Source organism: Stegodyphus dumicola, chromosome 12 (assembly GCF_044657685.1).
Source record: "Stegodyphus dumicola isolate Sdum_Otavi_A_Nest chromosome 12, ASM4465768v1".
In the NCBI taxonomy this organism is placed as follows: domain Eukaryota; kingdom Metazoa; phylum Arthropoda; class Arachnida; order Araneae; family Eresidae; genus Stegodyphus; species Stegodyphus dumicola.
In genome coordinates this window covers 16,927,729-16,944,836 of record NC_140779.1, presented here as the reverse complement: position 1 = coordinate 16,944,836, position 17,108 = coordinate 16,927,729, and the positions used below count along the sequence as shown (strand labels likewise).

The 17,108-nt window shown below is 33.3% G+C and overlaps 1 protein-coding gene across 3 annotated transcripts in view; it reads left to right on the top strand.

Moving 5' to 3' along the window:
- Positions 1-17,108, top strand: part of LOC118200849 (uncharacterized) — a 163,379-nt gene that overhangs the window by 49,153 nt on the left and 97,118 nt on the right. Inside the window, exons 1-2 of one of the 3 annotated variants that reach the window (XR_004760154.2) lie at positions 5,939-6,185; positions 6,591-6,687. Coding sequence is in view for 2 of the 3 variants with exons in the window: in XM_035372827.2 (XP_035228718.2) it covers positions 6,167-6,185; positions 6,591-6,687 (116 nt within the window). In the remaining variant the exon portion in view is untranslated. Of the gene's footprint in view, positions 1-5,938; positions 6,186-6,590; positions 6,688-17,108 lie in introns of those variants that run through there. The other 2 variants (XM_035372827.2, XM_085827499.1) reach the window with 2 other exon arrangements.

The following is a 17,108-nucleotide window of genomic DNA, read 5'->3' as shown; positions in this document are numbered from 1 at the left end:
AGCAAGTGAAAAGAAAGGTTCCCCGCGGAAAAATTGAAAGTAACAAGAAAAAGAAGCCGTTCCACCGTCCAGAAAAGAGAGCTCACGAACACCCCCAGAATGAAGAATAAAGAAGGACGACGTATGCAAAGAGAACCAGGAGAAATGACGGCAACTATAACCCGGCTCTAAAACGGAAGATCTGCTCATCCGACAGGACTCTCCGCAGCAAATGTCACCGAACTGTGGAAGGGCCACCAGCGGCGGAGGAAAAGTTACAAGGAAAATTTGAACGGCCAGCAACGAGGTCCAAGCAGGAACGCGAAAGAAGTTTCCCGGTTCCGCCAAGACCAGCTGTCATCAAACGGCCAAGACCACAGGCAGAGGCGAAAAAGAAGGTATTCAAGGGTGACCGAACTGGAGAAAAAAGAAAGCTTCTAGAGGAAGGCACTGAAGGGCGAGCCCGCACAAGAAGGAGGATAAATCAAACGAGAATCTGTGCTTCCTTCCAAGACTGGGCTCAGAAAAGAATGTCCGAATATCACAAAGATAAGTAAAATTTTATGTTACTTTGCAAACTTAAGTTAATCTTTCATTCTTACTGCAAGTGGCAGATTTCAAGAAGTTTTACCTCATGCGAGGTCTACCTTTATCGCCAAAAAGGGCGAGAAATGAGTTGTTACCGATTTTGGTATTATGTTTTTCAATTACTCGCGCGTAAAACTAAAGTTGATGTATAATAGCGATGTGTAAATACTTAAATATTGTAAAAGTTATTGTATAAATTTTATTTAAAACATTCTGGCAAGAAAGAAGTTTTAGTCTGAAAGACTTTTTGAAATGTAGTATTTCAATGTAGAAAGAATTGGCACTTGCTTTGAAAAGAATAGAAGTTAACAATGTACACTAATGTATGTTTTCAAATGCGTAAAATTAACGGCATGTTAATATGTTCTTATATACAATGTGAACTGTTATTTTAAATGTTAAGAAATACCGTGATATGGTAAAAGCGAAAGTAATGTTAAATTTTTTTTTTTTATTCGTGTGGCTGTAAAAAGACCGAATCATGGTGAATATGTGTTAAAGGTTGAATGAATGTAGTTAGGCTCTCTGACGCTACACTTCAGAGTTAGCCACTTTCAGAATAGTACTTCAGGGGTTAGAGTTGAAGTTAGGGTGTGTTACGAGGTCTTGGTATGTTGAATTTTTAACACGTTAGTGTTTTGATTGTAGGAGGAAGTGTTAAACACGTATACATAAACACATTCGTTTTGGTGTTCTTTTACAACACATGTCAGAGAGCACGGGGAGAGATAATTAAAATAGTCATGAATGAAATAAGAATGTTAAGAGAAATATAAATATGCATGTTACTTGCCATTTCATTGTGTAACATTTCTTTAAACTAGTTTTCCTTCCAGATCTCTGGAAGGAACCAGATTTGAATAAAAGCTCCTGTTTAGATGCAGTACAGATGGAAAATTGCGTGCCCTTGGAGCTGCTATTGTAAAAACAAATTTCTTTTTTTTAAATTTCTAGTTTCTAGCGAGAAATGTTTGTAAAAGATTGGCCTCGTGTTAGATTCTAGAGCTAAAAGTTTTCAACAAGGTCGTTTTAGACCTCAGTTTCAAACTAATTAACTCTGGCGGGAAGTATGTAAGGATCTTAAGTTTTACTAACGTTTATTTTATTTTAAATCTTTACTATCACTTCTTATTTTCTACTTCCGGCCAGAATTAAAAGCGTTAACTTATTTATGCAAAATTTGTCTGGCGAACGCCAAGTACTTAAGTTGTGGCTTTTTGCCAAGCGAGAGAGAGGAAGCAGTTAGTCGAAGCAGGCCGCTTACCTTAGAAGTTTTACTCAGTTGCTGGTTGCCTTCCAGGCCAGAGGTTTAATCCTCTTGATAATTTTAAACGTATTGTAGTGTTAACAGTTCTCTGTACTACATACGGCTTCCTGTTAATATAAGGCCAATCTTCCACGTTTATTATTTCAAAGTTAAGTTAGAGTTTAGTTTGTATTTTTATATTTTTACGTTTAGACCACAAGTAGTGGGTCTTTGTATTCCGAAGTACGGAATTTATTGTAAAGAGAGAAAAATAAAGGGTTTTGTATACCCTTCTTGTGTATCCTGTCTACTTCCCACAGTTATTGAACATAGCTTTAGTAAGCTCTCTGTTCCGAGTCAGGTCCTTGCATGTTCCCGAAGAAAGTAAGACGGAACATTGAACCTGATAGCTTGTCTGAGGTGGGTCAGCATAAGTCACGGAACAATTGGTTCTGTAGCTCGGTGTGGGACGGCACCGGGCTTGCTAGATAATGTCCTGCTGTGAACTGCAACCTGAGTATTACTAACAGGCAGAAATTTTGACGACCAGTGAGATCTCCAAGTTCACAGTGCCCGGTCGCGGTTAAACCTAAGAACCGAGATTGGTGACCTTGCGATCCCAGGAGGTCGCGGTGGTCGTTGAGAGACAAATTTTAAATATATATAGTTTCCATATGCCACTTCGGATTGAGGGCCCAGAGCGGTAGCAAAGTTCCTTCCGAGGGATTTTTGATTGGCAGACCCAACCCTGCTTAATATGGGGGTTCTCAGCTGAGACCAATCCGTGTAATGCTTAAACGGAGCACGTATACAAGTACTTACTTAACGAGTCATTAGAAATGGCTAAAATCTGTTCTGCATGTGTTGGCAGTCGCTGCAGAAAAATTATTTAAGATTCTCACTCATTCGTCAGCCAGCCTTACTTCGCGTCTCCAGTAAGAGGCGTGACGGTTCTTTTTATCCCAAAGCTGCATCACGGAAATGAGGTCTCTGAGCTGCTGTTTCTCTGTATCGGCATATTGTGTACAGAGACGGTTTTTGATCGCTGTATATGGAGCCTCGGTTGGAGGGTTAAGAATAATGTCTCGCACAACTGCTAACTCCTCAGGTTGTAAAGCGGAAACTACGTCATGGAATTTTGTACACTCTTCTGTTACATGGGACAACGCGAACTGGTTTTCAATCTGCCGAAACCAGATTTCCTCGCCAGAAAGGAGGAGCTTTCACCAAAACATGTGCTATATTTCCAATGGCTTGAACTGTGCTGTTCTTTACCATTTTAGTAAATGAATAGAATACTTCGGAAGAGAAAATGACTGGTTGTAAGTTCCGATGAAGAAAAATTCACTCAAGCGTCGTGATTCGTCGATGGAATAAGATTCACAATTTTCAGTCCAAGAGTGTGCTACGACACCGGGTAATCAGTTTAGCATTTTACACTAAGTAGACATTTGAATGCTTGATAAAAACCTTATAAAGTAACATGCAAATTATCCATACTCATATTTGAATTTATTTTACATTAGTTGTTTATTAGAGCCTGGAAATATTACATTTCCGAAAATCGAAACAATAGGCGTATCTCCGAATATCAAGTCCAGAATGTCTCGGTCCGACAACTGTCTGCCTCTTCTCTCCTCGAGCCGCGTCATTCCCTCTTCTCCTTTGTCTTCATGCGATACGCGCCTTTCAAGAAATGTAGTCCGGTGATCGCTCCAGCCTTTAAATTAAATTACTCGTATATCTTTATTGGTTACAAGGCAAGTATCTTCGGGGAGGGATATCACTATAGTTTCCATTTTATTCCCTTCTTAATGCTTTAAAAGTTTCCAGTATTCTGTTTATTTGACTTAGTTTCTCTGCTTCTCGTCTATCGATCTGCATTTGCTGTTTAACTTTGAATATTATAATTGAGTCGAATTTCATTTAATTATCACTTATACATCTAGAATACCTGGATCTTAGAAATAAAAAGACTTCCAATTAACATGCATTTCCTGATAATGAACAAAAACCTTTTCCTGTGAGTATCCCTTTTCCGTGCTTTTCTGTTTTAAGGTATATAGACATACATCCCTTTGAAACAGCCGCATGTTCTTCCTTGTAACATGTACATTCTGTTGCTGTTTCTGAGCACGCGCTACTGCATTTGAACATTTCATGTGCTATTTTGAATTGATGAAATTCGACAGCTTTGTGTTCTCGGATGCTGTTGATAACTTTTGTATTGTGTACGTCCATATTTTGATCTGTATGTCTGAACTTAGTCGTTAAAATAAACTTCCGCTAATGTGTTTGATTAGACTCTAAGCTTATATTTGTTCCCTATGCTGCAATTACTTTTTAGAAATCTTCAGTTTTAAACGTATGTTTAATCTATTAATTTATTGGTTAAAATGAGCATTTTGCCCAGAAGAACTATTAATTTCGTTTTGGTATTTCGCGTTGAAATGTCGGTTCACTTTTCAAATTGTTGCCACCAAATATTAGAGCCTGGTTTTATATTTAAAGAAATTAAATAATGCAGAATATGCATAAATTTATGTACGTTTTTAGCATTGTGATAAAACAACGGGGCCTAGAGCCATCAAATTTTGAATAACATAATCCTCCACCGAATATGGACATTTGGAAGGCCTAATTTGGAATTTGTTTTATTATTTATTTCATATTTTATCAGACATTATAGAATTTTTGATTAACAAACTCAGCCATTTCAAAGGAAAAAATGGCAATACTGTACACGGGAAAAAAATGTTCCCGTCTACAGTATTGTCCAGCGCGTGAGACTGTGTATGGGAAATTTTAAAGATGTGCTTGCTCACTTTAAAATTATCTTGCGAATTGCTGTTGAACTAAATTTTATGGTTTAAGTGCGAAGAGCATATTTTAGAAATAAAGGCAACACAGAAAACGTTAAATAGAGTTTACATTTGGGCGTAATTGTAAAATCTGAAAGCTTACAGATTTTTTTTTAAATTTTATTTTTAGATAGTTTGTGTGTATTTAATTTTGGCAAAGCACACTAGGGCTATCTGCCTAAGGGGAGGGATGCCTTCGTGGAGGACTTTCTAAGGGAAACTGGCTCGTATACACGTTACACATGGGGAAAACCACGAAAACACCCATGCAGCCAGCCCGTTCGCGGGATTCGAACCTCGGACCGAACTACCAGTGTTCAGCGACTTTACCGCTCGGCCGCTGGTGGGCTCTAGATAAATTTGATTTTCAGAAAGCATACGAAGGCTATCTGTCTAAGGAGAGGAATGGCGTTTATGGAGAACTTTCGAACTAGAGGACTGGTATTCACGATATAAATGAGGGAAACCAATGTATAACCTTCAGGTATTATGAAAAGTTACAACCAGAATTATTTCTATTCGGCCCTTATTTTAAAATTTTACATGCGGACCTTGCCCTAGCAAAGTGCTTTGAGAAACCGGTTACAAATTTTAAACCACAACTCAGAAATATTGAGAATCCAGTAAAACATAATAAAATTTATTAATTGTATATTCAATAACCTACATTTATAATTTATGTGCGTTCAACCACACATGACATTTAACCGTCTTTTGGGTTGATACATTCACCGCAATCCTTTCACACGCTTTTTCATTGTTTTTTAATTGCCTCCGCTTTCCAAATTAAATCTTGCTGTTATGTGATGCCAGCTTTCTACGTTTCATGTCATATAAATTTCTCAAAACCATCGAAAAGTTTTCAGTTTTCTCACACAAGAGCCATTGGCTCCAGAGATTACATTAAAAAAGTAGTTTGGATATGATGTAAATACATCTAAAATTATGTAATTGTTTCAATTAGTGCAAGTTTACATTCAACAGCTTACAGATACTTCGCGTAAAAGAAACGAAATGCAAAGGATAGGCGCAGCAGTTCATAAGAATCGTTGCAAGTTTAAGCGAACTCTGACATGAAATAAATAGATTAAACTGTTCGTTTCTGGCTCTGCGCCAAAAAGCTGTTGCAATTTTCTGGGAAACCACGCCAATATCCAGACAAGAGTACTAGAAAACCTGCCTAGAGAACCAATGAGCGAGGGTCATAAATTGGTTTTGCGACTGCTCATGCCTGGCACGATTTAGGTCAGGAAGTTGCCGCATCTGTGTGGAATTCTTGTGTGACGTCAAAGGTATAAATACCGTGTAGGATCTATAATCGTATCTTAATTTAAAGAGAATGTCTGTCTCTGAAAGTATGTTTTTAAGAAATTAATAAATAAGCTTTAGTAACGTATATTTATAGAGTCTTTGGCAGGTTTTAACGATTGAACGCTAAAATAGTACACGAATTACAAGCATCTAATGTGATTCGTTGCCGCCAAACGTTTCAATGATTGACAGTTCGTTTGGTAAGCAGCGTTTAAGTTCGAACTCTACACAACGCAGCACTTGGTTTGAAAAAAGTACATTAAACATTTTCGGCCTTTTGCTGACGAACGTAGTAGATTTTACTTCATAATTACACATTTAGTTGGGTTATATAAGTATTTTATTTGTATACTATTAACGAAGTTGTTACAATTTTTCACATTTTGCTGGTTATATATTCGTATAGACTGCCAGAATCAGACTGTGACTATTTTAATTACATAACATTTCGAATGGAATAAAAATGACGTGAAAGTGATGATTCCAGTGTTCTTATAAAATATGTGTAATGGAAAGTTCTGAATAACACTGTATAAGTTTCTTAAGATAGAAAGATCACTTTAATAACGTATTTCCATGAAATTACAAACTTGCTTTATGATTAGGTGAAACGATGAGTGAGTTGGAGCTTGAAAACAGTGGTACTTGTAGTAGTGGTGCTCTGATGCCGCCTCAAGATACAGAGAGACCATCTCTTAAGAAGTAAGATAACAAACCTTAAGTTATTCTTTTCATTATGCATTGTACTTATCCCTCCACTGTTATCCTTATACTCTTGTATTCGAAATCTCCTTTCTATGAAATGAGTAGAGAGTCTGTCATGTATTTCTTTGGATTATAAACAGTTTGTCATTGATATAAATACTGGTCGTTGTACAAGATTTATACATAGTTAAGTATGTTATTTATATACATAGAAATCGCTTTTATTAGTATTTTGATAAATTGTGAATTCTGTAAACTTGACACTTATTTTATAATGAACTTAGAAAATTAAAATATATGAATATATAAACTTAACCCGTATACAGTATAACTTTATATTTCTGAGGTGATTCATAATGCTATTGAAATTTTGTTTGAATTCAGGTGGTTTCATTCTGTGCTATATAAATCTATAATTTAAAACTTGTTTATGCTTTTGATGTGATTTTTAAATTAGGAATTATTCTCAAGAGCAGATTTTAATTTGTTAGCATATATTTATATTTAAAATGCAATTCTGTTCCTCCTCAATAGCTGTTCCTATATATTTTTTAATATTTTATATTTTCTATAAGTAGGAATTTATCATTTTTGAAATAAAGTAGAAAACAAAGTGATATTTTTTACTCATTTGTATGTGCATATAAAATTACTTAGTAACCTCTACATTTTAGTAATCTGTGACATTTGCTGTCAGTTTTCTTTTATTCTTCTACCTCGGATATTTAAAGGGACAGCATAATTACTTGCTGCTGAATAATGAGATTGCCTTTTTGAAACATACTGAGCTAACAGTTATCTGTAGTTAACTCAAAATTTTAATGTTTAAGGAAATTTTTATTTCTTCTAATTTTTTTATTTTTCAATTAATATATATTGGAAAAAGTAGTAAAGGAGCCTGTGTTTCCTGCTGCTTTAAAAGTTTGAGGAGGGTATTTTCTTTGTTAAATAATTATCCACAGAATTCTAAGCTCTGCAAGAATATTTATCTCATTATTATATTCATATTCTTATTTTTTATTTCGGTGTTGTTCTTTAGAGTAGCTGAAAGTGTAACTGTATCCTGATCTAGTCTCAATAACTAAATTTGTAGGCTATTTTACGTAATATAAATATGTCAGCTTTCCTTAAAAACTTCAGTTTTTCTTGAAAAGTTACCAGCTGGTGGCTTTTGTTCTGAGTTAAGTAGTCCTATAGTGTTTTGCTGTAAGAATATTACAGCAAAATTAAGTTTGCATTTTCTTCAATGTCTGCTCTCCCTTCATTTAGTGTTTTGGAATTTTTGTCAACTGAACAATCTTTTTTTATGTAGTAATGAATTCTGTATTTCTTTTCAGCTATTGGAATTCCTGATTGTGTTTATTGTACAGTAGTTCTAAAAAACAAACATCATGCTTTTATATTATTTGGCAGGTCTAGGTTTCAACAGATGATACACTTTCCAAATTTCTAATGAAAATGTATTCTACATATTTAGAGAGAAACTTGTTTTTCATTTGGAATTTATCAGTGCAAGAACTTTACTTCTTATTATCCTAAAGTGAGCAAAAGCAGGCTTTCTTTTAGGCCAGATTGTTAGGTATTTTGGATCTGTTTCTAGTTTGACATTGGTTTGTATGTAAGCAGCTACAGATGCCATTTCTGCTTACAATGTCTGAAGCAATTTGAATTATACGTCTCTGATCATTTTAACCAAGTTACAGTTGGAATGTTCTGCAGCTCTGCTTTGTTGAGGTCTATACTTATCTGAAGGCATATAATGCTCTCCCTGCTTTAAATTTACCTGAATTTCTAAGTTCTGACTTTTTTGGCATTATCTCTTGAGAGAATTTAAGTTGCTTTTCTACCTGTTTTTCAGCCTGTATTTGTTAAATATTTGAAGAGGTTCTGATCTTTTTACTAGGGCATCTAATAATTTTCCATAATTTGTCATGTATGTACATTATAAAATATTTTACGCAACCTAAAGATTTAAATTTCATTACACCACAAATATCCATGTGTACAAGTTTGAGTATGTTATATGGTTTACTGCCTCTGCTTCTTTTGGGACATGGATACTTTCATTCGACCTAACTTTAAGGATGTATGCTTTCATAAAAATCCCTGTAGTTTAATTAAGTATAAATTAATTAAGTATAAATTTATATTATTTATTAATTTAATTAAGTATAAATTTTGATAAATTTAATTAAGTATAAATTTTGATATCTTCTATGTTCTTATCATTTATAAATTTTAAAACTAATTTGTTTTTAACTTCTGTAATTCAGTCTATTAAAAGTTACCATTATTGATTTTATATAATTTGATTGATGAATAACTTTTATTAATGAAAGAAACATCACACTTGATAAATCGAAATTTTATTTATACAGAATTATTTAAGACAAAATGCAGACAGAGATCTTAAAAAAATGAGGGTTAATTTCTAATCTATTTAAATTCAGAAAGATATTTTAGCTGGAATTAAATGATAGGATATAAACTGAAAATTTATATTACCATACTTACCTTGGTTTGTGCCTTGAGTAATAATGTGAAAAGTAGTATAAATAATATCTTTGAGAACTATAAATAGTATCACCTTATTTTTAATATATATTCACAAATGCTAATAGTAATAAATATCCACATTTGGGGGGGGGGAAACCGCTAAGTTTGCAGTGATTTGAAAAGTTGTCATTAGCGTGAATTAATCAGCAACATACAGTATTTAATACATACAGAAAATGTATACATTATTTTGTTTTTTAAATTATACAATTTATTGTTAAAAGGAAATTTAATAGCATATTCTATGGTATAAATTAAATATAATTCATAAATTGGGATAAATGTATGAATGAACAGTGCACCAATGAATGAAAAATAAAATTATCATCGCAGTGGAATATACTGTTGAATTATATTACTAAAATGCGATACCTTAGAATGCAAATATGCTGTTGAATTATATTACTAATATGTAATACCGTAGAATGCACAGAAATAATACAACACACTTCTAAACGAAAGCCAATTTTACACTTTTTAAAAGAATATGCTAGGTAACATGTATATGGTTATCGTTTTTATTTTATTTATTTAATTCACAGAGGACAGCTTGTTCAATATTCCAAGTTAGTGTTACATATATGTGGCAACACACTAGTTACTGGTCAAACTGAAGTGAAGTAATTGTCAGTTAATGTTTGTGTGGAATAAACAGTGTGCTATGTGAAAGTGTTGTAATGAACTTAATTATAGATCGATAAATATTAATATGAGTAAAACATGGCAAAGTCATGTGGAATAGTATTACAACTAATTGCCAGGCAATGAATCCCCTTGGTTGTTTTTCCTCTCAGCAGACGCAAGATGGAATTTTGTCGCCCAGCGCAAGGCCTAAGTTTCGACGGCAATGTGGCTGAAAACTGGCGCTGATTCAAGCAGCTGTTCCAGATTTATATGAAAGCTTCAGGAAATGCTTCAAAAGATTCAGATGTGAAAGTTGCTTTATTTTTAAATGCCGCTGGTGAGGAAGCAGTTGACGTGTTCAACACGTTCAATCTTTCAACAGGAGATCAGGGTAACTATGAAAAAGTGCTTGAGAGGTTTGAAGCTTTCACGACACCTACAACAAATGTTGTGGTGGAGAGATTTTTATTCAATAAGAGAAAACAAGAAGGGGAACTTTTTGATTGTTTCGTAACTGACCTGAAAAAACTTGTAAAATCTTGCGAATTTGGTGAGCAGAGTGACTCTGTCACATGTGATCACATTGTCCTTGGAGTATCAGATGCCAGTTTACAGGAGAGGATGTTGCGAGAAAATAATCTGAGTTTGGAAAAAGAAATTGAATTAGGGAAAGCAGCTGAATTGAGCAAAGCTCGTGCTCAAACGTAAAGAGAACTTAATGTTGACAGCGTAACTAGAGAAAAAGTGAAGCAACATCGGACAGGAGGAGCCAATGCAACCTTAGCAGTGAGGAAGCACAGAGGATGGAGTGATGACACTTCAAATACTGAGACATCTTTATGTAAAAAATGCAACAGACATCACGTTAATGGACAGTATCCGGAATATGGGAAAAAAATGCTTTAGTTGTGGCAAACTAAATCACTTTTCGACTATGTGTAGACTGAAGCACATCCAAAATGTTTCTCAGCATGATAACGCAGTGTATATAGGGAATTTGATAATGAATTCTTCGTGAATTCCATAAATATTCAAAGAACTAAAAGTGTGTGCTCAACATCATCTACAAAAGATTGGACTAAAACTTTAATTGTTGAAGGGACAACTGTGACTTTTAAGTTGGACACGGGGTCTGAAGGGAATGTTTTGCCTGTGAAAACTTACGAAACACTGAGTGCTAAGAACTCGAATCTTATTTTAGACAAGTGTAATGTTGTATTAGAAGTATTTGGGGGGTCCAAGGTTAAACCTGATGGGTCATTAATGTTACAATGTTCCTCAGATGGTGTGGATCATACTGATTAATTGTTTCTAGCAAGCATATACGTCCATTATTAGGAATTGATGCATGTGTTAAACTTAATTTAATTCAGTTTATAAATAAGGTTGGAATATCAATTAAAGGTAAGTTGGATCAGTATACAATTGTTTTACCTCCATCTAAAGATCAATTTATTATTAATAATTCAGAAGTGTTTGAAGGTGTGGGGAAATTTAGCGGATTGTGTTAAATCATGGTTGATGATCAGATAGCTCCTGTAGTGAGACCACTACGTAGAGTACCACTTAGTTTAAAACCTAAACTTGAATTAAAATTAAGCGAATTAGAGAGACAGGGCATTATTACAAAAGTTGATCAACCTTTGAACTGGATTAGCAGTCTAGTAATAATTGAAAAAGCTAATGGATCCTTAAGAATATGCCTTGATCCTCAAGATCTTAACAAAGCTATAAAAAGAGAACATGTGTTGATTCCAACAATTGAGGAGATTTTACCAACGCTATGTAATAAATCAATTTACTCTGTTTTGGAATTAAAGGATGGGTTTTTTCAAATAGGGTTAGATGGAAATAGTAGTGATCTTTGTACTTTTAGCACACCATTTGAATGCTATAAATTCTTAAGGCTTCCAATGGGTATTTCCTGTGCACCTGAAATTTTTCAGAAACGCAATCTTGAAAACTTTGGTGATATACCAGGAGTATTGGTCTATTTTGATGACATCCTCATTGCTGCTAGCACTATACAAGAACATGATAAAATTTTAACAGAGGTCATCAACAGAGCTAAAAAACTCAATATTAAATTCAACAAGCAAAAACTTCAATATAGGGTTAGTGAGGTTAAATATTTAGGTCATTTATTTAATGCGTCAGGCATGCGACCTGATCCTGATCGAATTAAAGCCATTACTGAGTTACAGGAACCTCAGAATAAGCATGAATTACAGCATGTTTTGGGAATGTGTAATTATTTGAGGAAATTTGTACCACATTTTTCAGAGAAAACAGCCATATTAAGGGAACTTTTGAAAAACAAAGTAGAATGGCAGTGGTTACAGCTACATTCTAAAGCATTCAGGGAATTAAAAAAAATAATTTCCAATGCACCTGTGTTAGAAATATTTGATAGCAGTAAACCTATAACTATACAGGCAGATAGTTCTAAAGATGGGTTAGGCTGCTGCTTGTTGCAGAATGGGCAACCAATTGCTTTTTCGTCTCGGAGTTTAAATAATGCAGAAAAAAACTATGCTCAGATTGAGAAAGAATTTCATAGTATTTTATTTGCTGCTAATAAATTTCACTATTACATTTATGATAGAGAGGTAGAAGTGCTTACTGATCATAAACCATTAGTTTCAATTATGAACAAAAATATTGCTAATGTGTTGTCAAATAGATTGCATAGGATAAAAATTAAGCTCTTAAAATATAACTTAAAACTTAAATATTTGCCTGGGAAATATATGTATATTGCAGATTTACTGTCACGTTCCTTTATTGATACAGGCACGAATGAAAACATTGATGTGACAGAGATTGTTCATACACTAACAAAACAACTGCAAATGTCTGAGAGTAAGAAAAGGGAATTTCAGAAAGGTACATTAGAAGATGAAGGGTTAATGCTAGTGAAAGAATATTGGCAAAATGGATGGCCTTTGAGTGTTGATAAAATTCCTAAAGAAGCAAGATCTTATTTTAAATTTAAAAATGAGTTGAGTGTTGAACAAGATTTAGTTTTTTTTAATAATCGAATTGTAGTACCTGTTGCATTAAGAAAGTGTGTGTTAACATTATTGCATGAAGCTCACTGTGGGATTGAAAAATCCAAAGCTAAGGCTCGACAAGTACTATTTTGGCCAGGAATCAACAGTGACATTGAGAATATGATTTCTAAATACCTAATTTGTGATAGGTTCAGGCCTCAAACAGTAAAAGAACCTCTTGTTTCTCATGAAATTCCCAGTTTACCTTATGAAAAGGTTGGTGCTGATATCTGTGAGTATGCAGGGAAAAGTTATCTAGTAATAGGCTGTTACTTAACTAAATGGGTAGACATAATTCCTCTAAAAAATAAAAGTGCAGTGGAAGTTACTAGTAAATTGAAATCGATATTTGCAACACATGGAATACCCAAAACTTTAATTTGTGATAACGTACCATTTAATAGTTGGAAAATGAAGAGTTTCGCAAAGGATTGGGGATTTGAAATAATCATTAGCAGTCCTCGATATCCTAAATCCAATGGATTTGCAGAAAGGTTGGTAGGTATAGCTAAGATTTTATTTAGAAAAGCAGGATTAGAGAAATTAAATGAGGCTTTACTGGAATATAGAAATACTCCAATTTCAGGTATAAATTTATCACCAAGTCAAATGCTATTAAGTAGGAATTTAAGAACACGATTACCAATTACACAAACAGAATTGAAACCAACTGTAAAAGATCAATATAGAGAAAAGGTGAGGAGTAAGCAGAAACAGGCTAAAATCTATTATGATAAGCATGCAAGGGAAAGACCTGAATTTATTCCTGGGGAAAAGGTAATGTTGAGATGGGAAAATAAATGGGAGACTGCTATAGGTTTAAAAAAGCATTCAACTCCTAGATCATATTGGATTAGAACAAAAGATAATAGGGTAATTAGACAGAATAAATTCCATTTAAGAAAAACTAAAAAATCGGAATTTAGTGACATTAGACTATTATGATCTATGTAATGAGAATGAGGAAAATATAAGTAGTGAACATCCAAAAATACATAATGATCCTCACCATCAAAATAATAGCAATAATATTAATCGTGATTGTGTATATAAAACAAGAAGTGGTCGTAATGTATATCGACCATCCAAATATGATAATTTTGTAATGCATTGATTCCTATGAGTTTCCTAAAAGAGGAGAGATGTTACATATATGTGGCAACACACTAGTTGCTGGTCAAACTGAAGTGAAGTAATTGTCAGTTAATGTTCGTGTGGAATAAACAATGTGCTATGTGAAAGTGTTGTAATGAACTTAATTATAGATTGATAAATATTAATATGATTAAAACAGTTAGTTTTGGATTATTCATCACACGTTTGAAAAATGTGGCTATAATTTCATTGATTATTTGTCCAACCTGGAATAGATATGGCTTGGCAATCAATTTCTTATATTTATTATTTTATATTTAATTTTTTATGTGTTTATCCCCCCCCATTTTTATGTTTAGTTCTACTCGTTTTTTACTGTTGACCTTTCTTTCAAAATATTGCATTTTCTAGAAGCATGAACTTTTAATTATTATTTGCATTTTTTTTTTTTACTTGCATATATATGCACAACATCTACTCAAAAATATGATCATCTTTACATTTTGGGATGGATTCAGGGAAATTTTTGATAAGAGCAAAGTTTTGATTAGAATGAAAGACAAGCTAAACTATTAAATGAAATATCTTTTGTGGTATACAATTAAAAAGTAAGAAATTGATGACAGTTTCATATTTATTTGCTTTCAGAAATTTGAGTAACTAGTATGCCGACCACCAGCATCCGATCATTAAGTCGCTGAACACTGGTAGTTCGACCTGGTTCAAATTCTAGTGAATGGGCAATCTGCATGGAAGGTTTTTGCAGGTTTCTCCATGTACACTGTGAGCACAAAGCAGTTTCCCTTAAAATGTCATCCAGGAAGGCATTCTTTCCCATAATCATATAGCCCTCCATTTACTATGCCACAGTGAATTTACCTAGCATTAGCCAATGTAGTGGATGCAGACTTAAACTGAAATCACTTAACTAGATGAGGCTATCATAATTAGTGAATTAGTGGAAGTTAGCTATTACCTGTGTGTAAGATTTATTTAGCATTTAAACAGTGTGATTATTCTATATAGTCCGATAATGAAATTCCTATCTCTTCTGCAATCTCGATTATAAGATTCTACCAAACTTCAGATCAAATGTATAGGAAAGGAGGGAATCTTATATTCAGTTAAAAATATGTATGCAGGGTAAAAAGTGAGAAAGGTAAAAAAATAAATGGTGCTACTTTGGTAGATCGTTGCACGGATTTTTGGCTATTTACATTGGTGCAATTGTTGGCACAGTTTTTAACAATCGTCAGCCATCTTGAAAAAAGCTGTTTTTACGTATTTCACGCATAGTAAAGTATTCGAAGCTTTAAAAAAATAATATTGTTAAAAATAATGGATTAATTTTTTGTTGAAAACGTTGTTTTTTAAGATGGCAGGCAAATGTAAATAAGTACATTTACTAAGAGTGTAGGTGAATCTTTACATTATGGTAACTTGGCTATTTTTTGGCGAAACTTTGGTGACCAACCCTGCTACAGCAACCTGCTAGTTTTTTTTTTGGACGCCATTTTGTTTTCACGAAGTAAAGGCATGTTTTTTTTTTTTACTCAACATTTTTTCCGTCTGCTAGCCAAATTACGCTTATGCTAGAACTTTTATGAAACAAAAGTGCTTAATCATGACAAAGATTAGGTGTGAAGTTGGGAGAAAGTGTAGAATCGCCTACTGCTTGCCGCGTCTTTAAGAATTGCACATACACGGTATCCATGTACACATCGACCTATTTTCACTTAAAAAAAAATCCCAGAATTGCACAAAAATGGCATTGCGCACACTCTTGACTTTATCCATGTACACATCGACCTATTTTTGCTTAAAAAGTCAAAGAAAATTGACAAAAATCCAATTCTTCTTACTCTTGGAAAAAGTGCCAAACAAATAAGTGGGCGATTCTGCACTTTAGCAGCGAAATTGTTTCTAAGTGCTTATTAGCTAAAATCTCCATTGGAATTTTCTGGAAAATGTCGCATTACATGTCTCATAATCTCTCATTTCTCTGAGACAAAATAATCTGTGATTCGAACTGTGTCCTTCTCAGATTATTGCTAAAGTCCTAGCTAGTAACCTTTATTGCCTTACCAAAATGTCACCAAACTACCTGTTACCATATTCTAAAGATTAGCCAAGTATGAAATGCTAAAGTAGGGTTAAATTTTTACTTTCATATAATAGAATAAAAACACCGCTATAAAAACATTGCGCCAGCATTTAATTGGAATAAAATATTACTGAAATTGAATATTGAATTAAAAACATCATACCAACGTTTAAAAGAATTAAAAATTTTCAATTACTTAAATTCAAATCCTTTAAAATAAGTTTTATACGGTATAATTATTTAACATTAAAACATAAGTGGCAATAAATATCTCAGGAATTTTTGTAAACAGTGTATTAATTTTTTAATAAAAATTGAAGTATACAATTATAAAGTAAAAGAAAAATATGTACTTACATTTTTTTAAAGTATTTTACCTGTCGTATATTGATAAGTATCAGAAAAAAAAAAAAAAAAAAAAAAAAAAGGATCTTCATCTGTGATCCTCATCTCTTGCTTTTCATTGAAGAAGCAGTCAGCGAGGTTTCCTCCAAAAATTTAAAATAAATTTCCTCTGACCCTTCTAACACTAAATAAATCTTTGATTAGGAAAGCCAGGTTGGCCAAAATAAGGTCTCAAATGGCAGTTTTTTTATTCCGATACCAAAAATTCTTAGTAATTACCAATAACAACATCATCTTCGAAACGGACACATCCATTTGCTTTGAAATCTGAGGAATTCGAAGAGATGAATAATAAAATTTTAAAATGGCGCGGTAATGCACAAATATTCAGTAATCAATCAGGGACCTGATTACATCATGCATAGAATTAAAATTATTTAAATAATCATTCATAATAAAATCATATTTAAAAAATCCAAAATTAAATTGTATTTTAATATTTAACAGCCGTAAATAATACTTAAAACATTAGATTAAATTTATAAATATTAAAACCAATTACTTTTAAAATAATGTGACGTCATTCATTATATCATTAACAACATAAAATTCCATAAAATATCATAAACAATAAAATTTTT